Source organism: Microtus oregoni, unplaced genomic scaffold, assembly GCF_018167655.1.
Source record: "Microtus oregoni isolate MIOR12 unplaced genomic scaffold, Mior012 000040F_ref0000088, whole genome shotgun sequence".
Classification (NCBI taxonomy): Eukaryota; Metazoa; Chordata; class Mammalia; order Rodentia; family Cricetidae; genus Microtus; species Microtus oregoni.
In genome coordinates, this window is record NW_024543207.1 from 301504 (window position 1) to 327756 (window position 26253).

General features: G+C 38.1%; 1 protein-coding gene across 3 annotated transcripts in view; it reads left to right on the plus strand.

Annotated features, from left to right (window-relative positions):
• Mtf2 (metal response element binding transcription factor 2) overlaps positions 1-23082 on the plus strand; it is a 38742-nt gene extending 15660 nt beyond the window's left edge. For all 3 annotated transcript variants that reach the window (XM_041632204.1, XM_041632205.1, XM_041632206.1), the window contains 12 exons: positions 2331-2426; positions 2661-2761; positions 3153-3301; positions 5762-5857; positions 7034-7102; positions 8019-8142; positions 12324-12391; positions 13845-14015; positions 17468-17573; positions 17713-17765; positions 17872-17976; positions 20783-23082. In XM_041632204.1, coding sequence (XP_041488138.1) covers positions 2331-2426; positions 2661-2761; positions 3153-3301; positions 5762-5857; positions 7034-7102; positions 8019-8142; positions 12324-12391; positions 13845-14015; positions 17468-17573; positions 17713-17765; positions 17872-17976; positions 20783-21140 — 1496 coding nt within the window. In that variant the 3' untranslated portion in view covers positions 21141-23082. The remainder of the gene's footprint in view (positions 1-2330; positions 2427-2660; positions 2762-3152; positions 3302-5761; positions 5858-7033; positions 7103-8018; positions 8143-12323; positions 12392-13844; positions 14016-17467; positions 17574-17712; positions 17766-17871; positions 17977-20782) is intronic.
• The last annotated feature ends 3171 nt before the right edge of the window (positions 23083-26253 follow it).

Consider the following 26253-nt stretch of genomic DNA (forward strand, 5'->3'; position numbering starts at 1 on the left):
GACCTAAATAAATAGTCAGTAATACAAAAGCAGGCAAAATAATAGTTGGTACCTTCTGTGTTACCTATGTGATATACATTAAGAGGTAATACAGCAAATTTGTTTTTTTCCACTAGATGAAATGTTATACAGTTATTAGAAGTTATAATTTTGAACACAGGTTGTGTGAAAGTGCTTTGGTAGAAGAAATAGTGTTTGGTGGAGAGACGATGGCTTCTGGCACATCTGGGTTTGAAGCCTAGCAGTAGTGCTTTCTAACTGAGGGTACACGGGCAGTTCCTCCATCTGCTTGACCATCACTTCTCTATGGACTCAGATCTGTAAAGCTAGCGCTTCATAGACAGATGACCCTCCTACATCAAGATTGACGCTGAGATAATGCGACAAGAGTTCAGGGCAAACCCCTGGGCAGCAGAGTAAGTTCTAGGGCAGTTTGAGATTCCTAGTAGGATCTTGTCTCAAGAAGAGTGCTGAGATTAAAGGTGTATGCAACAATACCTGGCTTTGAAATGTCTTGTTTATTCCTCCAGGTAGTTTTCTGTGTAGTCCTGTTTTGGAACTCGATGTATAGACCAAGCTGTCCTTGAAATCTGAGATCTGCCTGCCTCTGCCTTTCAAGTGCTGAGATTTAAGGCATATGCCACTACTGCCCAGAGAAGTTTTTTGTTTGTTTGGTTTGATTTGGTTTGGTTTTTTTGAGACAGGGTTTCTCTGTGTAGCCTAGACTGTCCTAGAACTAGCTCCGTAGACCAGCCTGACCTGGAACTCATGGAAGTCTGGAGATAGAGACTGCTTGTTCATTTCCCGGACACCTAGACCTGAATAATAACACAAAAACTATATTAATTACAACACTGGTTGGCCGATTAGCTCAGACTTCTTACTAACTAACTCTTACATCTTAAATTAACCCATTTCTATTATTTCATAGGAGGCTCATGGTTTACTGGTAAGGTTCTGGGGCATCTGTCTCCTTAGGCAGCTACATGGCGTCTCCCTGACTCTGCCTACCCTCTCCATATATCTCTTCCAGCCTGCCTATATTCTGCTTTGCCAGAGGCCAGAGGAGCTTGCTTGTCCTAGCTGCCCAGAACCAAAATAATCACGCAGAAATTGTATTAAAACACTGCTTGGCCCATTAGCTCAAACTTCTTATTGGCTAACTCTTACATATTAGTTTAACCCGTTTCTATTAATCTGTATATTGCCACATGGCAGTGGCTTACCAGCAAAGATTCAGTGTGTCTGACTCTGGTGGCTCCATGGCATCTCTTCGACTCTGCCTTCTTCCTCCCAGCATTCAGTTCCATCCTCTCCACCTACCTAAGTTTTGCCCTTTCAACAGGCCAAGGCAACTTCTTTATTCATTAATGGTAATTACAGCACAGAGAGGGGAATCCCACATCAGAGATCCACCTGTCTCTGCCTCCCTGAGTGCTGGGATTAAAGATGTTCGCCACAACCACCCGCTGAGAAAGTTTTTGTTGTTGCTGTTTGTTTGTTTTTGTTTTGTTTTTTACAAGATAGGGTTTCTCTGTATAGCAGCCCTAGCTGTCCTAGAACTAGTTCTGTAGACCAAGGCTGGTCTCAAACTCAACTAAGATCTGCCAACCTCTCCCTTGAGTGCTGGACTTAAAGTTGTGTGCCTTCATTGCCCTTTTTCTTTTTTTTTTTTTTAAATCAAAAATATTAAGGTGGGTGGTGGTGGTGCATGTCTTTGCAGAGAGAGGCAAGCAGATCTCTTGAGTTTGAGACCAGCCTGGTCTACAGAGCAAATTCCAGGATAGTCAGGGCTGCACAGAGAAACCGTGTTTCAAAAAAAAAAAAAAAAGAAGAAAGAGTAATTTCTTAGGTGACCCATAGAATTAACTGGCACTTCCAATTTTTGTTGTAGAATTCTCTTCGGGGTACATTATTAAACATTTTATTTCTAGGTTTCAGCCATGAAATTCTTGCTATACAGCCTCTTTCATAATTAGTGAATACAAAGAACTGTCTTAAGTCCAGAAAGGGAGCACATAACTTCCGTGCCTATTCTCTGTGATCTTATCATGCTAATGTATAACATGAATGAAGACGTGAACCCGAGTCGGTGTGTGTTCTGCAGAAAACTTCTAGTGTTAATAAATCTCCCTCAGTGTCTTAGTTTGGGTTCTATTGCTATGAAGAGCCACCATGACCACAACAACTCTTTTAAAGAAAGCATTTAATTGGGGCTGGCTTTTAGTTCTGAGGTTTATTGCTATGGTAGGAAGCCCAATGGCTACACTGAGTCATAAAAGTTCTGTGGAATTCTTCATGACTGTTTAATGTTGCTTTACATATTTCAGGAGCCACTGGGAGTGGGGAAATGGTCTGTACAATATGTCAAGAAGAGTATTCAGAAGCTCCCAATGAAATGGTTATATGTGATAAGTGTGGTCAAGGTAAACATTCATTCTTCTTGGTTTTGTATAATTGTTACTAAATCCACGTGAGTCAGTCCATTGAAGACGAAAGATTGTCAGTACTTGTCTTGCTACTTTGAAACTTTATTGTAAGATCTATTTATCTTTTATAATGGAGGGAATGACAAAACTAGAACTGAAATATCATCTTGAAATTATATTCTGCAGTGCTTGTTAATAAAATAGAATTTGCTGTGCTTTTTTGATATCAAGGGTATCATCAGTTGTGTCACACACCTCACATTGACTCGAGGGTGATTGACTCAGATGAGAAATGGCTCTGTCGGCAGTGTGTTTTTGCAACAACAACAAAGGTATCTTTTAAAAGTGTTTTGGGTTAAAGCCCTATGGAATTTGTAAGGCATTGTTTTTGAAATGACTGTGTACATTGAAAAGTTTATTCTGAATGAAATTAGCAGCTAATGCTGGTTAAACAGAATTATTGTTTACTAATGATCCTTAAATGACTTATGGTTATTTTTGTACTTTCTGATAGTGGTGTGGGGATTGAGACAATAAATTGAAAGAAGACAACAAAATAATTGTATTATTAATAACAAATCAGACAATATGATATTATAGAAATATCAGAATGGATATTATTTCTGTAGTGCCAGGAATTTTAAATTACAGAATTATAAATTAGAAAATTTGGTTAAAAAAATTTGACCTTCACTTTTTCAAATGTTTCCCTCTAATATATAGAGGGGTGGTGCGCTTAAGAAAGGACCAAATGCCAAAGCATTGCAAGTCATGAAGCAGACATTGCCCTATAGTGTGGCAGACCTTGAGTGGGATGCAGGTCATAAAACCAATGTCCAGCAGTGTTACTGCTATTGTGGAGGCCCTGGAGAGTAAGTAAACAGTTATCTAATGTCCTTTGAAGTCATTTTTACTAACGTATAATACCTTCTTTTTCTTTTTAATTTTTTTTTTTTTTAATGAAGACCTCTTTGTTGGTTTGAGACCCTGTCTCACTGTATATACTTCCAAATTGGCCTCACATTCTTAAGGCCTTTTCAAGAGCACCAGGGTTACCGGTTGTCTTATTATTGCTGAGTGTGGTGTAGCAGTCATGGTGAATTACAGATGTATGAAGAATCAGTTCAAATAAAACCTCCTGGGAAATCCTCTTCTTCCTCTACCCTCCCTCATCTTTTTCCTTATGCCAGATGTGTCATTAAAATAAATTATAGAGGAAAGTGTGTGCTGTGGTGGCCACTTTGCCACACTGGAGTGTGAAGCTGTCTCAGTTCATTTGATGTCATGTTTAGTGTGATTACGCATTTGAAAATTGGTATATACTTAATATTATTTGAACTATTAAATATTGAAATATTAAAACTTAACAGGTTTTAGTTAAGTGATAGAGTCCCAGGTGAGGCTTTTTCAGAGACTGATTAGACTGTATATATTACTAGTGTTTCCTAAATATTAGTTCCTGTGTATATATATCAATATGTAATTTTCAGAAGAAACTGCCAAGTAATTTTTCTAAGTATTTTACTAACAAAGTATACTGTTCAGGAACTAGAGAGATATATTGGATGTCTTATGTTTATTTTTTATTAAGATTTTAAATTATGTATATGTAGGTTTATTTGTGTGTGGATAATGTGCACATGAGCGCAGTACCTACAGAGCCCAGAGAGGACCTGAGTTGAGTTCTCAGCAACCACACTGGGTGACTCACAACCAACCACCTTTAACTCTAGTTTCAGGGCATCAGTCACCCTTTTCTGGGCTTTGTGGGCAACTGTACTGAACATGCATATACCCTTTATAGGCACCTAAATAAAAAATAGAGACTTTAATCCCAGCACTTGGGAGATGTGGCAGGCAGATCTCTGTGAGTTCAAGGCCAGCCTGGTCTAGAGTGAGTTCTAGAACAGCCAGGGCTACACAGAGAAATCCTCTATCGAAAAATAAAAAAATAAGGACTGCAGAAATGGCTGGGTGACTTAAGAGGATTTTCTAGTCTTGCAGCTACAGAGAACCTGGGTTAATTCCTAGCACCCTCTGGCAGCTCACAACTACTTATGACTCCAGTTCTGGGGAGAGTGGCTCCCTTTTCTGGCCTTTGCGAAGCTCTCCATGCACTTGATGCATACACAGAAAAGCAGTCTACACATAAACTCATAGCAGGCCTGGGGGCACACGTCTGTAGTTGTGGTTACTCAGGAGGCTGAAGAAGGGGATTGCTTTAGTACCGTTTCTCATGTTATGGTAACCCCCAGCCATAAGTTTATTTTTGTGCCACTTTACAACCTAATTTTGGTACCGTTATGAATTGTAACTATCTGCGTTTTCTGATGGTCTAGAAGTTTGGAGCTCATCTGTGCAGCAGTAGGAGCACACCTTTAGGAAAGCTTTTAAACAGCTGGGTGTGGTTGTGAGCAGAGGTCAAGGTCAACCTCAGAATGATACTCAAAAAAATGAAAGAGACCTGAGGATCTAACTCAGCTGTAGTAGACTGTCTAGCAGGCTTGAAGTCCTAGATTTGACCGCTAGCACCTCATGAATTGGATGAAGGGGTAGTATAGTTCATCTCAGTACTAAGGAGATATGAGTGATCCAGTTTTGACGTCATCTTTAATTTTGAGGCTAGTGAGACTCTGTCGCTAAAAAACAAAACTTAAAGGAAAACAATCAAAATAAAAAGAGCTATCTGGGTGTGTAGCTCATTGGTAGATTGTGTAACGACCTGTTTAGATCTCACTACAAAAAGCAAAACCCTCTGAATCTTGTGATCTGAGGGAAATCAAAGACATTATTGACTTGAAATATTAGTTTTGCTTAAAGAGCACATAAATTCCCAAATAGAAGAGGGAGGGGTGGAGCCAGGCGGTGGTGGCGCAGGCCTTTAATCTCTGAGTTTGAGGCCAGCCTTCCTTGTCTGCAGAGTGAGTTCCAGGACCAGCCTCCAAAGCTACAAGAAAAAAACCAAAACAGAAAAAAAGAAAAAAAAAAAAAGAGGCAGAGGAAGGATGAAATAATTAATAGTACAAACATTTTTGAAGGATGAAATAATAGTACAAATATTTTTTGGAGAAAAATTAGTATGAAGTATAGCAGAAGTATAATACTTTTGTCAGAACTATATTGGTTATTATATAATGTAGTTTTTTTTTTTTTCAAAAAGAACCCTCGCTTCATTAATAAGTAGTCATTTAGCTAGCAATGGTGGTGCACAATTGTAATCTCAGCACTGGTGAGGTCTGGAGGATTGTGAGTTGGAGGCCAATCTTGAACTATATAGTAGGATATTGTTTTAAAAAGTATTAATTTAAACTCTTTTTTTTTCTTTTTGGTAGCTGGTATTTAAAGATGCTGCAGTGTTGCAAATGTAAGCAGTGGTTTCATGAGGCTTGTGTGCAATGCCTTCAAAAGCCAATGCTATTTGGAGATAGGTGAGAAGAACATTTGCATTTCAATGATTGGTTTGTCGTGGATGCTTTGTAATTGTGGTGATTTTGCAGCTTCAGGTTTCTAAAAATAATTATGACAGTGATGTGTAATGGAATCAACTCAGAGGGAAAATACTAAATAGTAAACGTGCTTTGTATATACTTTCAATGCTTTTGACTATTACTCCGGGAAGCTTTGAACTATTGTCTCAGCACATTTGTTCCTGTCACTTCATAGGTCTCTAAATGTTCTTGTCGGGAGCTTTCTTCAAGAGTCTCAAAGGAATACTCTGATTTAGAATTGGGAAATGCTATAGGATCCTGTTAAAAACAATTTGTATATCAAGTTTAAAAACTTGTGAAAGCAGATAAATTGTACTTTCCATGTGAGAATATTAAGGAAGGGACAATGAGATCTGTAAATCAAGATTGTTCTTTTGTTTCCTTTCCACCCAGACCCGAATAATCACACACAAACTATATTAATTACAACACTGGCCAACGGCTGAGACATATTCCTAGCTAGCTCTTGCATCTTAAATTATCACATTGTTACTTTACATGTTGTTTCTTGGGCGGCTACATGGCGACTGCCTGACTCCACCTTCTTTTTCCCTGTATTCAGTTTAGTTTTCTGCCCAACTCTATTCTGCCTTGCCATAGGCCAAAGCAGCTTATTAACCAGTGGTAATAAAACATACTCATGTCATACAGTGGGGAATCCCACATCAGAGTTGTAGGAAGAAAAATTAAGACAGATCAGTAAAGCTGGCTTACTTATCTCTCTTGAAGTAAATCTTGGTTTAAATCTAGATGTATATAATTACTGTCTTTTTGACCTTGGTCTCGTCTGCTTTTGAGTTTATTTTACAGGTAATTTGAACTTTGGTGAAATAATGCTTATAGAAATAGCCATCACAGATCTTGGCACACATAGGCTATTAGTGTGAATACTGGTGAATCTGTTATGGTTAAAGAAGTTTTCCCTTACCCCCAGATAGGAGTTTTAACCATTATTGTTGTTAGTGTCATAACTGAAACTGCATTTTGATTTGTGTACCAGTTCCTTACATTATGAAGGCTTATATCATTTGCTGAATACTGGCTGTAATTGTTAACTAGTTTATATTTAGCTTTGAATACTCAGTATAAAACTTTTTTTTTTTTTCCCATTTTTAGGTTTTATACATTTATTTGCTCTGTCTGCAGTTCTGGACCAGAGTACCTCAAACGTCTACCATTACAGTGGTAAGCATGGACTTTTCTATGTTTTTAGGAAGTGCCATACCATATAAAAATTTTTATATGAAAAGTAAATAAAATTTCGTTCTCTATACCGGCTTTTATTTCTTTTTGTAATCCTCAAGGCTTATGCCATCTTCACCAGGATTATCCCATTTTATTGTTAACGTTAGTAAGAGTTCATTATGGAAAGGTGTTGGTGCTTTCAGTTTAGGGTCTTTGTGGTTTTGGCTTCTCATGCCTTCAGAGTATTACAGAGAAGCAGATAAAATAATATAACAGTTTCTGCTTTGATGTAGTAATTTTTTACGGTAAGTGAGGGATTTTAGAGATCTAATAAAATGTGTATGCTGAGATTGTACAAATTTTTATTGTGCTTTACATATTTAAGAGCGGGTGATGGCTTAACTCACGCAGATGGCACACGGCCCGGCAATGTACAGTGTGCCTTTAGTGAGAACACAGTGATGTTAGTCAGCAGTCATGTTCTCTTGTAGCCACATCTTTTACTTTTTTTGGTTTTACGAGACTGTGTTTCTCTGGGTAGTCCTGGCTATCCTGGAACTTGCTCTGTAGACCACACTAGCCCTGAACTCAGAGATCTTCCTTCCTTTTGTTCCTGAGACTGGGATTAAAGGCATGCACCACCACCGCCTGGTGTCAGATTTTTTTTAAATTCATTTAGGAAGTAATTTGGGTACATCTTAATTTATAATTATTCCACATTAGTTAAGCTAGTGTTTTCTAGTTCTACATATGTAATAGGTTATTGTATTGTGATTTAGGTTATTGACTGCCTATCCACATAAGTATATCACTTTGGTTTTATTATAATAGTTTTATATACTGGTTTCATTAAAAACTGACTTTTTAAGATAATAAAAAACACTTTTCATATATTTTAATTAATTTTGTATTTCAGGGTAGATATAGCACACCTATGCCTTTACAACCTAAGTGTTATTCACAAGAAGAAATACTTTGACTCTGAACTTGAGCTTATGACATACATTAATGAAAACTGGGATAGATTGCACCCTGGAGAGGTAGGTGGTCTTAGAACTGCTTGATGTCTTTTTTTTTTTTTTTTTTGGTTAAAAATAAAGGAGACACATGAACAAGTCAGACAAAGTTTAAAATTTTCTTTTTTTTTTAGTTTTTTGAAATAACTTTGGTAATGATATCACAACTAGCCCTCTTATTGTCTTATGTTCCTTGCCTTGGGAAATTGAACACATGGTGAAAATAAGTTATTTACTTCTTCCATATTCTGAAGTAAGAATCATTGTAGTTAAAAATAGAACTGTTAGAAAAATTCTTTGTATTAGGTGCCTTATGTATAATTTTGCTTTCTTTTTCAGTTTTCTATAGAAAATCTTAGAGAAGTAACCAGTGTTCGTTTTTTCTTACATATCTCTAATGTCTAGGAATGTTGGGATCCTGTCAGTAGTAGAATAATCAGTTACAAAGTGACTTCTGATGTCTCCTGTGCTGGTTTTAAAAAGAGCTTTTGAGAAAGGAACATAGAACTGGATGTGGTGTAGCGCACCTGTGACCCTAGCGGAGAGACTGAAGCTGGAGGGTTGCTGCACAGTGAGGGCTGTTCCAACAAGACAGAGCAAGGGGCTGGGCAGAGTGAGTTCCCGGACAGCCAAGGCTACACAGAGAAACCTTGCCTGGAAAATCCCAAACAAACTAATAAACAAATAAATAATGTAAAGTCAAGTGTAGTGTGATCTAGGCATGTGGTTGCATACCTACAATCTAAGAACTCAGGTTGCTGATGCAGGAGGATCATAATTTCACAAGGCCATTTTGGGCATATATATCTCAAAAACAAGCCAACAAATCTCTGAGTTCCAGGGCAGTTTGGTCTACAGAGCGAGTTCCAGAACATTCAGGCCCTGTCTCAAAAACAAAACAAAAAAAAAAAAACAAAAACAAAAAACCAAACAGAAACAAAAGTAAACAAACAAATAAATGAAAGAGAAATGCAGTTGCATGTTGGTAAAATTCTTGTTTCTCCTTTCAGTCAGGTGGAACACCTAGCTCATAACATAAGCAGTCTAATTCATACCATCATAGTTGCACTTAAGAAAGTTAAAGGTTTCAGAAATAGGAGGTCAGGTTTGTTGGTGGTTGTCAGTAAACTAGGGAGTTGATATTTTTTTTTCCCCCTCTCTATATGACAGTTCTGGCTGTCCTGAAACTTACTCTGTAGACCAGACTGGCCTCGAACTCAGAGATGTGTCTGCCTCTGCCTCCCAAGTGCTGGGATTAAAGGCGTGCACCACCACTGCTTGGCAATGATTGATATTTTATATATGTTAATTTCCAAATTTTATAGTGCAATAAAAACCCTTGGGGTATAAATATTCAAATATTGTTCTTTCAGATATGCAACACTGCTTTATCAAATGTTATAGACCTGATATGGACAAATTATAAATTGATTTCAAATAAGATATTGAAATTCAAACTAATTAAAGTAAAAGTTAAGTGGATTTGTCACTGACTTGAAAAACAGTAAGAGAACTATTTTGGAAATCTTGATGGAACTTGTAAAAGAGGGCCAAAGTTCTGTCTTTGTTTTTGGAAAGGATGTCAGAATCAAGAGAAAATATCTGCAGGTTTGAGCTGAAAACAGAAATTGGCACACAGCTTTGATGACAGCATTTGGGAGGCAAAGGCTGGCAGAATACTGGTGTAGAAGGAGCTGTGGGCTGCATTCCTGCCACCCAGCTCCCAGCCGCCTGGCTAGCTTATGCCCCAAAATAATTACACGGAAACTGTATTCTTTTAAACACTGCTTCGCCCATTAGTTCTAGCCTCTTAATGGATAATTCTCACATCTTGCCTAAGCCATATTTAGTAATCTGTGTAGTACCAGTCTTACCGGGAAAGATTCAGCATGTCTGACCTGGCGGCTTGCTTCATCGCGTCTGTCTTGGAGAGCAGTGGCATGTCATCTGTCTGAGGTGTTTTACCTCAGTTCCTCTTCCTCCCAGCATTCTTTTCTGTTTACTCCACCCACCTATGTTTTAACCTATCAGGGCCAAGCAGTTTCTTTATTAATTAACCAATGACCTTCCTCCATCATACTGGGAGTTGAATTTCAGCCTGCTTTACATAGAGAGTTCTAGGCCAGCCAGGTCTGCATAGTGAATTTTTGTCTCCAGTAAAATAAAATAAAAATAAAGCCTGGCCTGGTGTTGTAGTCTTATAATCCCACCTACTCCAAAGGCTATTGCAGTAGGGTCACAAGTTCAAAGCCAGCCAAAGTCAATTTGGTGAGTCTGTCTCAAAGGTCAGCTGAATATGGTTGTACACACCTATTGTTACAAATTTGGGACCAATTGGGCTATAAAGTAAAATCCTGTCTTTCCCTACCCTCCAAATTTAAAAAAAAAAAAAAGGCATATACTACTATGCCCTGCTTTTTGCTGTTAAATTTAAGCACAATAGTGCGTGTGTGTGTGTGTGTGTGTGTATCAGATAAAAGCTCATCTGATACGATTTTAGATTTGGATTAAAATCCAAATCTAGAGGGGATAAAGTAGATGGAATTAGTCAGATGGTTTATATGAGGAAATCACATGAGACCATTAGAAACTTGATCTCAAACATATATGAACGCTGCTTCAGATGTTTGTAGAGCTAATGCTTATGAAATGGGGTTCAGTAAGTGATTTAGCTTTTTCCACTATTAATGTTGATGAATAACTGGGTCTCTTTACAAGAGACTGTGGTCTTGATGAAAGATTGAATTATTTCTAGGGCTTATTTTCTTGCAAACTTCAGAGTCTGTTTATTTCATTCTTCCTTAAATAGAAATTCTGGATCTGAGAGTGTACTTCAGAGGGTCAAGCATATGCTGTTTTTTCTTTTTTAATTTTTTAATTTTATTTTGAGACAAGGTCTTGGTCTCTCTCTTTCCTTCTCTCTCTCCCTTTCTCTCTTTTTTCCTCTCTCTCCCTCCCTCCCTCCCTCTCTCTCTCTTCCCCCCCCCTTGAACTCACAAACACCTACCAACCTCTCTATCCTCCTGATTGCTGGGATTAAAAGTGTGCACCACCAAACCCTGTTAACATGTGTTTTTGATATGTGAGAGCCTATTTTCAGTCCTCAAAACTTGTTATTGGGTGTCTCATATTGGGAGGACAGTCAGACAGGGAGGAACGTGTAATTTACCACTTGAGTTCAGGTTCTGGTGGTCTTTTTAGCTAGGAGAATTTAAGCGGTTCATTTCACTTTTGTATGGCCTGTGAACTCTGAGGTGCTTGGCGGTTAGGATATCCATATAAGATTTATCTTTTGAATATGATTGGCTTATTCACCTAAGCATTCCTAGTAGTACCATACTAATATAAAAGTTAAACAGACATCTCACCAAATGGGGAGCAGTCAGACAGGCAGAAAATGCTGTAAAGAGTTCCACTGGGGAATCTTCTCCGATGAGGAAGCTTTGCGGACTTGAACCACATTCATTGTGAAGTCTTTCAGCTGTGACAGACTGGGAGGATGGTGCTGGTGGAGGTCCAGATGGGCCTTGAGAGCATCACCTAGGATCTAATGCTGACCGGTTGGCATGTGTGAGCTCCACAGTGCTGGTTCAGTGAGTCCTCTTGCCAAAGGTATCAGTGTAGAGGCTTGAGAACCGCACTTCAGGAGCATTGCAGTGCAGTCCTAGTGGCCATTTGAAAACGGGTCATGTCTTCCCTTCCCTCACCTAAGTTTCCTCTGTGTAACAGCTCTGGCTGTCCTCAGCTCTGTAGACCCGGCTGGCCTTGAACTCAGAGATCACCTGTTTGCTTCCCAAGTACTGGGATGTTTTTATTGTTCATTGGACTAGCTTTGTGCTTCTTTTAGAGATTTATTTAGAGATTATGTGTAACATTAGAGGTGTTATTTCCCTAGGTCATTTATATAGGGAACTATATATAGTTCTTTAATGTTTATAATGTGCAGTTGCTTCACAAATACATTTTATTTCATGTAACAAACTAACAAAATTAGTATAAAATTTAGACATTTCTCTTGTAACTTAGAAAATAAATCTTGAGAGATTAAATGGTACTAGGTAGGTCACATAGTATCAGTGAAGACCCAGAATAGACTTTAGGTCTTTTGAACACAAGTTAGTACACTTTTCTTTGCATCCTATAGCTTTGTATATTAATAATGAAAGAAATTATGGTATGCTAAATTGTTTCTTGATACTTTGCAGCTGGCAGACACACCCAAATCTGAAAGATATGAGCATGTTCTGGAGGCATTAAATGATTACAAGACCATGTAAGTGGATTTATTTTACATATCTCTCTGAGCGAGATAGTGAGTATAAAGAATTTGATATTGGTGTATGGAAAAAGCACGTACAATTTTAAATGTTTAATGTCCTAGTCTCTCTTGGTCATAGTAAGGCAGGGAGACGGGGTGTTTGGGAGGCATCTCAATATCCGTTACTGTGTTTTGTTGAAGAAGCATTTTCAGTAATAACTTATGCTGTGATGCAGAATGGTGAAGATAAGGTAAAATTTTGTTAGCTGGTGGGAATGTGCAAAAAAGGAGGATCTTTTAAGATTGGTTATTGCCATTAGTCAGTTCCTGAGGAGTAAGAGTGTTGGTCTGCGTGATGAGTCAGTGACCGGATCTTCTGTTCTTCCATAGACCACCCTCCTTTACAGCCAGCATGTCTGCATTTCTTGAAAATATCTTCAAAATCCCAAAGAAATTTATATAAATACATGTATGCAACTCTCAGACGTACTATTAAAATTGTATTATAAAATTTTTGGTTTTCCCAAGTTGCTGTTTTGAACTTGACAATATTTTCTTATTAGGTTTTTTAATTACTTGTAACTAGATCTTTGAATTAGCTTGAAAAACTGTAAGGTAATAATTGAGTAGCTAATTGTACTGATAAAATATTGTTTGAATTAGTTCTTAATTCCATCTTAAAATATCAGAAACACACCTGTTACTGATAGTGGTAGGAACGAGAGCTGCACATTCTCAAAGGTGCATACAATGGAAGAACATTTCGAACAGCTGAGGTAGGGGTGTTTGTGGCCAGGAAGACTAGCAGAGTTACGTATAAGAAAATGTTTGTGGTAGGCCAGGGAGAGTGTGTACTCACACCTTTAGGGTCTAAATTGCTTTCAACTCCATATCTGACCTCTGTCTACTCTTTCTAAAAGTTATTTCTGGTTAGATTCTATGTACAACAAATACATTCTGAAATAGAATTTATTGGAATCTAATACTTGCTTTGTGAAGTAACTTATTTAATTATTAATTTGAGACAGGTTGTTACTGATGTATGCTCAGGCTCGCCCATGTCCTGGGTTCATTCAGAGCCAGAAGCCCTGAGGGAGGTAGAGGCAGGAGAATCATGGATTCAAGGCCAGTTCACCTTCATAATGAGATCCTGTTTCATAACACTAGTGACCATAAAAACCTGAATTCACATGTTTCCCTTGTACTGGGACTGTAGCTGTCTATCATCACACCTAATACAGAAGCCGTATTTGGAAGAAGTTGAACTTGGAACTTTCTCTATTTTTGTCTTATCCCTTCCACCTGATAGCCTGAAGCCTGTAGATAAGAATCAGAGACACCAACGGGAAAATACTTTTGTGGTATGGGTAGCTTTTCATGTATAAGGGCCTAATTTGAAAGTTGTAAGTTAGGGTTTTCCATGTAAATGTGCAGCTTATAAAATTTTAGTTAATTTTTTTAAAAATAGGTTTATGTCTGGGAAAGAAATAAAGAAGAAGAAGCATTTGTTTGGATTGCGAATTCGTGTTCCTCCTGTGCCACCAAATGTGGCTTTCAAAGCAGAGAAAGAACCTGAAGGAACATCCCATGAATTTAAAATTAAAGGCAGAAAAGCATCCAAACCTATATGTGATTCAAGGTAAAAGTTGATCTGTGATGTAGTTTTTCTTTCAGCTTATTTATTTGTAACTGATGATGTGTGTTATGTGGTCGCATTAGAATATATTAGAGTGCCACAGACCTGGGTAATCTCCAAATCCAAACCCAGTCTATAATTTCCTTCATAGGCAAGGTGAGGAAATGTGCTAGATGTTTATTTATTTTAGGCCTTTGGCATTCAAGGAATAGACAGTTGATTTAAAAAAATAACTTAAAATATTTACATCTTCACTTGTTGATTTACTTTTTATTCGTTCATTCAGCACTTTTGTCAGACACCTTCCTTTCTCAGTGCTGTGGAGATAATGACCAGACAGAGTTTTCCCTTGTGCTTAATGGATTGCGTTATAGTGAGAGAAGTATGTAATAAACATGTAAAATAATTGATGATCATTTTGATGCCATTTAGAATTAATTCAGTGTTTTAGACCCCACTGGGTCAACAGAGATGAGAACATTGTTCTTAAAGGGGAGGCTAAAGGAAGGGCTATGTAAGGTGATCTTGGAGAATCAATTTAGAGTAATTTAAAGACTGAAGAATAAAGGGGCAGAGAATACTCCAGGGTGCAGGAGTACAGGTGGGGAGGCTATGAGACATAGTCTAGTTATCAACAGAAAACTAATTTGGTATGAATGGGAACTAGAGAGTAAGGATTGGATATTTGAAAGATTGGGTGGGTCTTGATCACATAGCAGCTCGTAGGTAGGGATCCCCTGTTCCCTCCAAACAACGGTAGCCATTTAAATGGTGTAAGCAGATTTAATTATCCTTAAAAAAATTATTTGGAGAATAGTTGAGCGGTTAGAATAGAGATAGGAAAAGAAAGAGACTTGGTTTTGTCCAGATGAGATGCTTGCTTGGGCAGGAGTGGGTGGGAGCAGTTAAGTGGAGTGAATAGGTTTGAGATCTCCTTTCAGGAGGAGAACTGAGATCAGATTGGCTATTAAACTAAATTTATGAGTGAAAGGGGGGAAGGATAAGTTAATAGATTCGAAATTTATGGTTTGAGCAACTCATGGATGCTGGTTTCTTAGCAAGGAAAGTGATGGTGAGGTGGGTGGAGCATCTCCTGGTTCTGCTCTCACAACGCATCTGACTAGTTCCATGGAGGCAACTTCTGTTTGTACGTGAGCAGCGCAGGTCAGGTCAGGACTGACTTGATGTAGGGAGTAAGCAGAGAAGAGAGTGGTTCTTCAGGTGGTGTCTGGACTTAGAAATTATAAAGTGGAAGGTATGAAATAAACAGGGATGAGAGCGGCACGACCGGCATGGTAGGAGGAGACCAGGAGCATTTGGTGTTAGGAGTCAGTAATGGTGGATAAATTAAATGGCATTGGAAGCTAGTAAAATGTTTACTGGACACTGTAACATTTTGTTATTGGTGACCTTAACAAGTCGTTTATTTAGAGTAGTAAAGATTGGAATGAGTTGAAGTATGACTATCTGCACTTCCTGATTTATGTACAAAAATATGCTTCTTCTGCATGTCAGGGTTACTAACATATTCAGAATAATAATGAAGATAATAAAGAGAAAAGCGCATAGAAGAATCCTGAATGAGGCAGAAAAGAGTGGAGAGGAAAATGTCATCAAAGCTAAGAAGTTTGTAAAGTGAAGACAGAAGGACAGTAGAACATGGCAGCAGTTTTAGTGTTGGGAAATAATTGGCATCCGTTTTTGTGTCCTAAGAATGACTCAGTGTCTCAGAAAGTTGAGTGTAGGAGAGAGTGAAGCTAACCTATTGCCTTGGTCTGAGAATAGCTTTTGATAGCAGAGGACACACCTTTCTGGTGAATATAGATATGACTGTAGAAGTTAGAGGCCAAAGTTACTGCTGGGAGTCTTATTTTCTCAATGGAGTGTGAAGTGAAAGGGTTGTATGCAGAGGGAAATTTAGAGAGAGAACAAGTTTGGAGTAGTTATGCTGCAGAGTAAGAAATATGTTTACAAAACACTGACTACCGTAGCCATTTGAAAGTTTTAGTAGAATACATACAACTGAGTGGTTTCGTTTAAAAAGGAAATGCTGGGGCTGGAGAGGTGGCTCAGAGGTTAGGAGAACTGACTGCTGTTCCGGAGGTCCTGAGTTCAATTCCCAGCAACTACATGATGGCTCACACCCATCTATAATGAGATCTGGTGCCCAGAACACTATATTCATAATAAATAAATTAAAAAAAAAAGAAAGCTGTTCCCTTACAGATATGTGCTAAAAAGGAAATGCTTATTTCTACCATTATCCAATTTGATATAGTCCTTTATATCAGTTGCTATCATAAATTAGAAAAAAAGAATTTCACAAACATCACATTCTATGACGATGTTAAGGAGGATGCTTCGTGTGGTAGCTCTCGGATTAATTGATGCTACTGAGAAGGACTCCCGCTTCCTTCTGGTCCTCTTAAGCCTGTGTGTCACCACTGCTATATGTTATATTCTCTTCTCCTCAACACTTTTGACTCTAGACCTACTTCTCTGTCCTCCTACGTCATCCTTCCGCTTGCTTCCACTTTGAGTTTTTACTGGTTTTATCTTATTTCTACTCTACTTTAGTAGTGTTGCTTTTCTTTTTCTTTCATTGTATTTTCCTGATACGATCCTCATGTTCCTTTATCTTACTAGCTTTCTTGTTTATGTGGGAATGTCTGATGGAAGCCCTTCAGCGCACAGGAAGCACCTTTGTATCCCTTATATCTTTCTGTAGCAGCTATTCATCAAGTCTGTATTCTGCATGTTCTTTTCTTTTAGAGATACCCTTGACTATTGAACTTTTTCCTTTGGTATTGCTTAGTACTTAGCTTTATTTTCCTGTTTGCTGTTTGACCTATCAGTGGCTGTGTCCAGTATGGAAGATTTCTTATTTCTCCTTTATGTTCTGCTGTCTTGGGCTTGATCCTGTTTCTGACCATGTCACTCAAGGGTGTAAATATATATATATATGAATATATATTTATTTATATTTATATATATATGAATATATATACGTATATATATGAATATATATATGTATATATATATATATTCAGCTGGTGGCCAGGCCGCGGTGGCATATGCCTTTAATCCCAAACTGGGCCGCGGTGGTGCATGCCTTTAATCCCAGCACTCGGGAGGCAGAGGCCGGTGAATCCCTGTGAGTTCGAGGCCAGCCTGGTCTACAAGAGCTAGTTTCAGGGCAGGCTCCAAAGCTACACAGAGAAACCCTGTCTCTAAAAACAAACAACAACAACAATAATAATAAAATTCAGCTGGTATGGCTATCTGGTAATTCATTATCTTTAAAATCTTGAAGTAATAAGCATATTAGAGTTATAATAAAAAACACTTTTTTCTTGGAACTTTAAAAAGTGTGATTCAAGTTGTTTAATTAGCTATGTAAAGCAACTGTCATTTTGCTTTCTGCAAAGATTAAATACAAACTGGCTTTGTTTCAGGGAAGTAAGCAATGGGATAGAAAAAAAAGGAAAGAAAAAGTCTGTAGGTCGTCCTCCTGGCCCATATACAAGGAAAATGATTCAAAAAACTGCTGAGCCACCTTTGGTAAGAGGTTTCTTTATAAATGTTCTCGGGAAGGTCCGTGCGATGATCGAGTGTTTTATTCCAGTTAAAGCAGAACTGTCCTTTAAGAATATTCCTTTTCTTTTTTTCCTTAATTTTTTTTTTTTTTTTTAATTTCCAGGATAAGGAATCAGTTTCAGAGAATCCTGCGTTGGAGTTACCTTGTTCTATAGGGTAAATAGTTGCTTTTTTCTTTCCTGGGAATTTTGTTTGCGAGGGAGTTAGTGTTTCTATTGTTATGTAATATAGTTGTCATACCATTTGCATTCTCTTGTCTCAGGAGAACTGAGAGGCTTGCACACTCATCCAGTACCTCAGATGTGGACCCCATGGGAGCTTCCAGTGCAAAAGAAACTACCTCATCTAGCATTTCCCGGCATTACGGGTAGGCGCTCATTCTGTAGACCAGGCCGCCTTTGACTCAGCTTGGGACTGCCTGCCTCTCTGTGCCTTGAGTGACACCACTGCCTGGCTTTTAAATATTTTTTCTTAAGTTTTAATTAAATTAAATTTTTTTTTTTAAGCTTGGTGAGCCAGTGAGTTATTTTTCTGAGGGAGGATTACTTACGGGACCATATGTGACTTAAAGGCAGCTCTGTTCCTGTGACAACTCAAAAGCTCCATCCTGGAGTGTCCCTGTGTGACTGTTGACAGCTCCAAAGAGCTCCTCTCCAGAGATGCTGCACTGTTTTTATAACTGTAAGGGAAGCATTGTAAACCAGGCTGGCCTTGACCTCACAGAGATTCTCCTGCTTCCGTCTCCTGAGTGAGTCTTTTTTATGTTTTCTGAGTTTTGTAAGTTTCCTAGATCAAATTTTCCTAGCTTCCTAATTTTTTTTATTGATTTTATTGAGCTCTACATTTTTCTCTGCTCCCCTCCCTGCCTCTCCCCTCCCCTTCTACTCTCTCCTATGGTCTCCATGCTCCCAGTTTACTCAGGAGATCCTGTCTTTTTCTACTTCCCATGTAGATTAGATCCATATATGTCTCTCTTAGGGTTCTCGTTGTCTAAGTTCTCTGGGATTGTGATTTGAAGGCTGGTTTTTTTTTTTTTTTTTTTTTTTTTGCTTTATGTTTAAAAACCACATATGAGTGAGTACATGTGATAATTGTCTTTCTGGGTCTGGGTTACCTCACTCAATATGAAGTTTTGTAGCTCCATCCATTTGCCTGCAAATTTCAAGATGTCGTTACTTTTCTCTGCTGTGTAGTAATCCATTGTGTAAATGTACCACATTTTCCTTATCCATTTTTTGGTCGAGGAGCACTATGGTTGTTTCCAGTTTCTGGCTATGACAGACAATGCTGCTATGATCATAGTTGAGCACATGTGCTTGTGGTACTATTGAGCATCCTTTTGGTATATACCCAAAAGTAGTATTGCTGGGTTTTGAGGAAGGTTGTTTTTAAGCAAAGCGGCTGTAACAGTTTGCACTCCCACCAGCAATGCAGAAATGTTCCCTTTTCCCCACAACCTCTCCAGCATAAGTTGTCATCAATGTTTTTGATTTTGGCCATTCTTACAGGTATAAGATGGAATCTCAGAGTTGTTTTGATTTGTATTTCTCTGATGACTAAGGATGTTGAGCATTTCCTTAAGTGTCCTTCAGCCATTTTAGATTTTTCTGTTGAGAGTTCTCTGTTTAGGTCTCTAGTCCATATTTTTTTTATTGGATTATTTGTTCTTTTGATGACCAATTTCTTTGTATATTTTGGAGATCAGACCCCTGTCTGATGTGGGGTTGGTGAAGATCTTTTCCCATTCTGTAGGCTGCTATTTTGTCTTGTTGACTGTCCTTTGATTTACATAAGGTTTTCAGTTTTAGTTACTAATTTTTAAAAAAATGTTTAACTTCTTCTTTCAAAATACAGATGTGCCAGGCAGTGGTGGTGCACGCCTTTTATCCCAGCACTCAGGAGGCAGAAGCAGGTGGATCTCTGAGCTTGAGGCCAGCTTAGTTTACAGAGCTAGTTCTAGGACAGCTAAGACTACACAAAGAAACCCTGTCTTTATCCTTCACCCCCAAATACAAACACACACAATCCTCTTGTTTGTCTCCTTTTCTTTTCATTGTATCTCTACTTTTCAATAAGTCCTACGTTTTATTTATTTAGCCCATTGCATTTAGTTAGGACTGTTTGACTGTGGGCAGGTAATGCATTGCCTTGAGCAAGGACATTAGGTTGTTTTTTTGTTTGGTTTTGTTATTTTGTGGCAGAGTTTTTCTTTGTAGCCCTAATTTCAGATAGTGATGATTGTATAGTGATGATTGAATAACTTGGCAGTAGATGTGACTCACGTGAACCTTGGGTTTTGAGGGGCAGAGCGTGTAAATTGTTGGTGTCATCATTCATCTTTCACTTTTAGAATTCAAACGGCACGTTTCTCATTATTTTTTTTTCCTTTTTCCTAGAGAGATGGCTCAGTGGTTTCAAAGTGCTCGTTATTCTTAGAGCGGACCTCTGTTTGGTTCCTAGCACCCACATCAGCCAGCTTACAACCGCCTGCAATTCTAGTTTCAAGAGATTTGGTGTCCTCTCTGCCCTTCCTGGGCACCTACACACACATGGCATCCATTGGTGTGCACAAGCCTGTGTGTGTAGAGGCCATAAAGTAGTCAGTGCTCTCTTTTCATCTTGTTGGTTCTGGGGGTTGAAATCAAGTTGTCAGTTTAGTGCTTGGTGCCTTTATTCACTGAGCCATCTTGAGGGCCTACATTAAATGCTCTCTTTGCAACCCAGAACTTAAAACTCATGTTATCCCTCCTTCCACAATCTACTGAATACCAAGATTAAGATTATAAGTGTGCCAGGTTTGTTAGGAAATATGTGGCCTGGCCGTTATGTACCAGCTGTGTGCTTTCAGTTAAAGCTGCCCCCCCCCCCCCCCATCTCCTTGTAGCTCACTATGTAGAGCAGGCTGACCTCACAGACTTGCGGCCCCTGCCTCCGGAGTTCTGGGACTAAAAGTGTGCGCCCCACACCTGGCTTTTGTTGAGAACTGTGATGCTTGCGGTCTACGACTGTGCCTCATTTTGGGTTTTTTTTTTTATTTTAATTGTCTGAATCCATTACACGGCCTTTTGCTCATGCAAAGGTTTTTAAACTCCAGATGATTTTTCTTTTCTGTTCCCTAGATTGTCTGACTCTAGAAAAATCATTTTAGGAGATTTTTCTTTTCTGTTCCCTAGATTATCTGACTCTAGAAAGAGAACTCGCACAGGAAGATCCTGGCCTGCTGCAATACCACATTTGCGGAGAAGAAGAGGTCGCCTTCCAAGAAGAGCACTCCAGACTCAGAACTCAGAAGTTGTAAAAGATGATGAAGGCAAAGAAGATTATCAGTTTGAAGAACTTAACACAGAAATCTTGAATAACTTAGCTGATCAGGAGCTACAGCTCAATCACCTGAAAAACTCCATCACTAGTTATTTTGGTGCTGCAGGTAGAATAGCATGTGGTGAGAAGTACCGCGTTCTGGCTCGGCGAGTGACGCTCGACGGGAAGGTGCAGTACCTTGTGGAGTGGGAAGGAGCGACTGCATCCTGACCGCAGGACTGGGTCCAGGCTGAAGCCCTGAGAGAATGTGGGTTTTACTATCTTTCTTAAAAAAACAAACAAGCAGAAAACACAAAAAAGATTCACAAAAGGAGATGATACTAGCCTTAACATGTACTTGTCAATGTTATGGATGTTGTCATGAAAAGATATCTTTTAAAAATCAGAGGAGAGACTTAATTTTTTAAATCTTGAATTTGTAGAATGTTTCTAGGATAGGATATTAAACATGATTTAAACCCATGCATGGTGTTAGATAATTTTTCTAATTATCCATTGAGTCCATTTTTGTGATTAGTGGTTACCAGAGCAAAGAGATCATGTAGATAGCACAAGTATTTGGAGAAATATTGTGTGTTTTGTTACCAAAATGTTGGAAAAATTTATTTCATACCCTTTAGATTTCATAAAGTGCAGTGTATATAATGTCTAATGAAAGACTGTAAAATATTGAAATTTCTTTCAAGCAAAATGTAAAAAATATATTGAGCCTGTAAATTGCTCTGTGACTAGACTTCATTGTCGTCTTAATATATTCTTTGCATGTACACATATATACACATGTGTATATATGTGTGTGTGATTATGTGACCTATGCAATACAAATTATGGGAATGGGCAGCTTTGGAGCGTATATCCCATGATTCTTATTTCAGGAATAGTTGCAGTATTTACACAGCAGCGTTTCTTCTCAGGCTTGTATTGGGTGCTGTTGCTTGCTATGTATGAAGAGAAATGTGTCAAACAGTTCAGTGTGTACTGAAGAAAGGTGTGAACAACAGTGTTCATAAGTTTTTAGATTGCTTTAGTCCTTGTAACTCCGCTGTTGAATACCTAAAACAAATCCAAGCGATATCTACATTATCCTATTAGAAGTGACATTTTTAGTTTTTTGTGGCACATTATGATTGTAAATGTCTGAGTTTTAACAGTACGTCTGCAGGAGGCCGGTGACGACTCCTGACTTGTCTGTAGTCATTGCTAGTCGTGTTGGAATAAGCGTAGTATGAACAAAGTGTTTGATTGCACAGGGTTAACAAACAGTGTGTTGCTAGCTGAGGCTAACTGCTGTTTTATTACAACATTACCTCTTGTTTTTATAAAATGTACCAAGATTTAAATTGATATTTTTATTTTACATGTTAAAGTTTCTTTTATCATGTGTTAGAGTTGTGTTCTGTTTCTTTTTGTTTTGTTTGTTTTCTTTCTTAGCCAAAGAGTAAACAGAAAAATATTGTTTAGGTAGCTCTTCATTTTACTTTTTTACATGAGTGGTGGATTTTAGACTAAAAATTGGGGAAATTTTTGCCAAAATTAAAAATCTGTGAAGTGTATTGATGAAAGAATGGTAAAACTATGGGTTAGTGCTTATTTATTCCATTAATTATTTGACTTTTTTTTTTTAAAAAGAAACATGCTTTATTTCTTTTAAGCATCTTCAAAAGATGACTTTTCTTGTCACATTATAGCCAAAAGAAGCAGAGAACTTCGTTGTCCTGCATTTGGTTCCTGGTTGACCAGGTATAGATGAGCTTTACAAAGTGCAAATTACAAACTGCCACTTCTGTTCACCGCCACCAAAACGTGATTTCCCCTAGCTATTAATTTAAGGTTGCCTTTCCTGCAGCTGCAATATTTTGAATAATACAGAGATTGTGTTGATTTTTGAATGTTTGTTTATCTAGGGGTAATGCAAAAATGTAATTCCTTATTCGCTCTAGCTGTACCATATCTCATTTCTCCACATCCTTTAATTCTAACTGAACACCAGCAGTATTTTAGTGACTCTTGAAGACACGCAGAAGACAACTTACCAAGCTGAACTGTCTCTAGACGTAATTATTGTGAATGTCTGTTTGCTTTTACCATGGTGTTCAGTTTGTATTTTTGAAATTGCTATACTTAGAATTAAAGCAGACCAACATTAAATGTGTGTATTTTTTAAAGAGCTAATGAGTTTTTCTTCTGTATTTGCTTGAAAATACACACTGGTGCAGTAGTAAACTGCTTTTATTTATCTAGGGAGGGAACGATTCTCTAATTTTACTTTTATTTACTTGAGTTAGTCTTTAAAGACCTTTGCTTTCATTTATTTTTTTCTCCCATAATAACATTAATAAATACTGTGTGTTCATCTGAAATGATCTTTTAAAAAGTTTATTTTTAGACAGCTTGCATCAAGCTTTGTATTTGCAAGACAGTATGTCTCTGCTCTGTCCTACCAGATATGAGAGAATTTCAGACTTCAAAACTGTTTCTTCTGCACAGGGGTTGGTGCATATATAAAACAAAATTTCCATTTTTGCTGAAATGTTTTTTTGCCTAAACTACAGAATGAAAATTGTAAAATCATATGCCTTTCTTTCTTTTTCTTTTTAAGCATTTAAGAGAAATACAAAAGAGCAAGCAAGCTGTAAATCTTGGCAGCTGCTGGACTAGGCAGACGTAGAAGAGGACAAGCCATGTCTTTTGAGTTAGGCTCCAGCTGTCCAACAAGCAGCAACAAGGCAGAAGTGGAGTTTTTAGGAACAGCGTCGTGGAAATCCTCCAGGTTTTAGAAAGGTATCTCAGGAGAGCAGGTAGACGAGGAGAAACTTGGCAGCAGCTCCAGAAGACACAGTAGCAGACCTTTTAATCTTTCTCCTTTGTGATTCAAAATACCTTGTAATGACCCTGGTACTAAACGACAAGCCAGCAGGAGAGCCGCAAATTCTCAGTCTCCAAAGTAAGTCCGTAAGTTCTGATACATATAACGGAAGTCAGACCTTGCCAGGTGAGTTAATGTCGAAGTATCTGTATTTGTTTTTTGTCATGGATATATTCAGATTCCTGTATACCATTGTGGGATAAAATTGTGTTGTGGGTTACTTTATTGTCTTCCTGCTAGGTACTATTAAATTTTGGTTGGAATATATCCTGGCTTAAAATAGTTACTAGAGGTTGAAAGAGATTGTTTAATGGCTAAGGAACATACCTCCCCCCGCCAGCCCTCTATGGAGAAATTTTCTTTCTCAATTATATTTGACTACAAAACTCCAAAAGTCCCATTCAGTTTCTTTTAAGGCAAAATTTGATATGTCATACAGTAGGGACAAGAGTCTTTGCTCCAGAATATAAACAAAACTTAACAGTTAAAAGTAAAGTAAGAACTTTATCTAATCATGGGTGTTTTTCTAATTGGAGTTAATTAGGGAGTTTAGATGCCTCTGATACATTCTGACATCGGAGAAACTTTGTAAGCAAACTGAATTATAATATCAGGGTTTCAGAGTAATTGCTACAAGAAATGAGATATTTTCTTTATATTTAAAATTAGAATAAGCTCAGTGTGCTGAGGATTGCAAGTATCTCTCACTATTTGAGAGGCTGAGGTAGGAGGATTAAGATTCAGTGCACCTGCATCCCAGCACTCAGGAGGCTGAGGCAGGTGGATCTCTCTGAGTCCACAGAGTGAGTTCCAGGACAGCTAGGAGTTCACAGAGATAACCTGTCTAGAAAAACAAACAAAAATTTTGACGCTAGCCTGGGCTACACACATAGTGAGACTCTGTCCCAATTAATTAAAAATTTAAAATGACAGAATCTTGTTAGCCCATTCCCTTGTTACATTTTCTGCTTCTGGAGATGCATATAAAAAACTGGATTCTTAGTAATTCCTTTTCTCAAGGATGTAATTTGTCACACTATTCCCACAAGCATAGAAACCTTCACAGGGGATATGTTATGTATTTTGAGATAAAACAAATATTCTGTTCAAAATTTCTAGTTTAGCCATGTGACAGAAAACAGGCCTGTAGTATCTTATTAGCACTTGCGAGGCTGAGATAGGTGACCTGGAGCCTGCATGTGATCCAGTATTAAGATTCTCTCAAAATCCTAGTCTATGTCTTGCTTCTTTTATTCATAGTCAGACATTCTTTTTGTTTCGACTGTATGACATGCATTCCTCTTGGATCTGATGGTAAGTTTTTGAATGTACAAAAATTGGTGTATGAAGAGTGACCAATAATAGAACCCTGGATAACATTTTGCTCAACTGAATCTTACCAAAAAAAAAAAACCAACAAAAAAACATTTAGTTAGAATTTTCTCAGGTCTGATGTGAACAGCATTTTATGGAGTTTATAGAATGTACTCAATGTGTGTAAGATCAGTGATACAAAACTAGCCTGTTAATATATCTTTTGAATGGTTGAGTGCTCTGTCTTTAAATTATTTGAAAGGTGGTCTGTACATGCTTGTAGACTAACTACCACTGGCCTCCTAGTAATGTCCTGTCTTCTTATAACCTAGTCTTTGGGAAATTAATACCATTTTATATTATCTTATTCTACCATGATGATCCCATCCACTAGGACTTTATGAAGTGTCAGAAAGTTGATGCCCAGCGTACAGTACTGGCACACTGGGGCTACACAGAGAAATCCTGTCTGGGGTGATGGGGAGGGGCGAGCGGGGGGGGGGGAGCTGATGCCCATCTGAATGTAGGTTTGTTTTTTTTCATTCTTCAAGGCAGGGTTTCTCTGTGTAACAGTCCTGGCATTTTCTTTTTTAATTTTATTCTCTGAGATTTATGTGTATCTATGAGTGCCTGCATGTATGTATTTGCACCACTTGGGTATAGATGCATAAGAGGTCTGAAGAGGTGGTTGTCTGAAAATGGTTACTTGTTGTCATGAAATGTTTGGTATCACCTAGAGCACCTAGGTCCTCTGGGAGAAGCGGCAAGTGCTCTTAACTGCTGAGCCATCTCTCCCATCCCAAACCTAAAAGTATCACTGAAGGGTAAGTCTTTTGGTTAAGACTCAAGAGTAATTTCTATATTAATTAATTAATTGATGTTGACCTCTGGCTGCCACACATTCATGAATGGGCGAGCAGCATTCAGTATTCCATTTATGGCATATTAAGCTTTTTCCATCTGCCGTGGAAATATGAGCATTATTGTATTGCTGTATATAGTAATTCTTAAGGAGATCTGGACTGGATCCTTACTGAGAGTGGATAGGGACTCTTAGATACTTATTTTGATGGGCGCAGTGGCACATGCTTTTATTCCCAGCACTGGTAAGGCAGAGGTGGGTGAATCTCTGGGTTCCAGGCC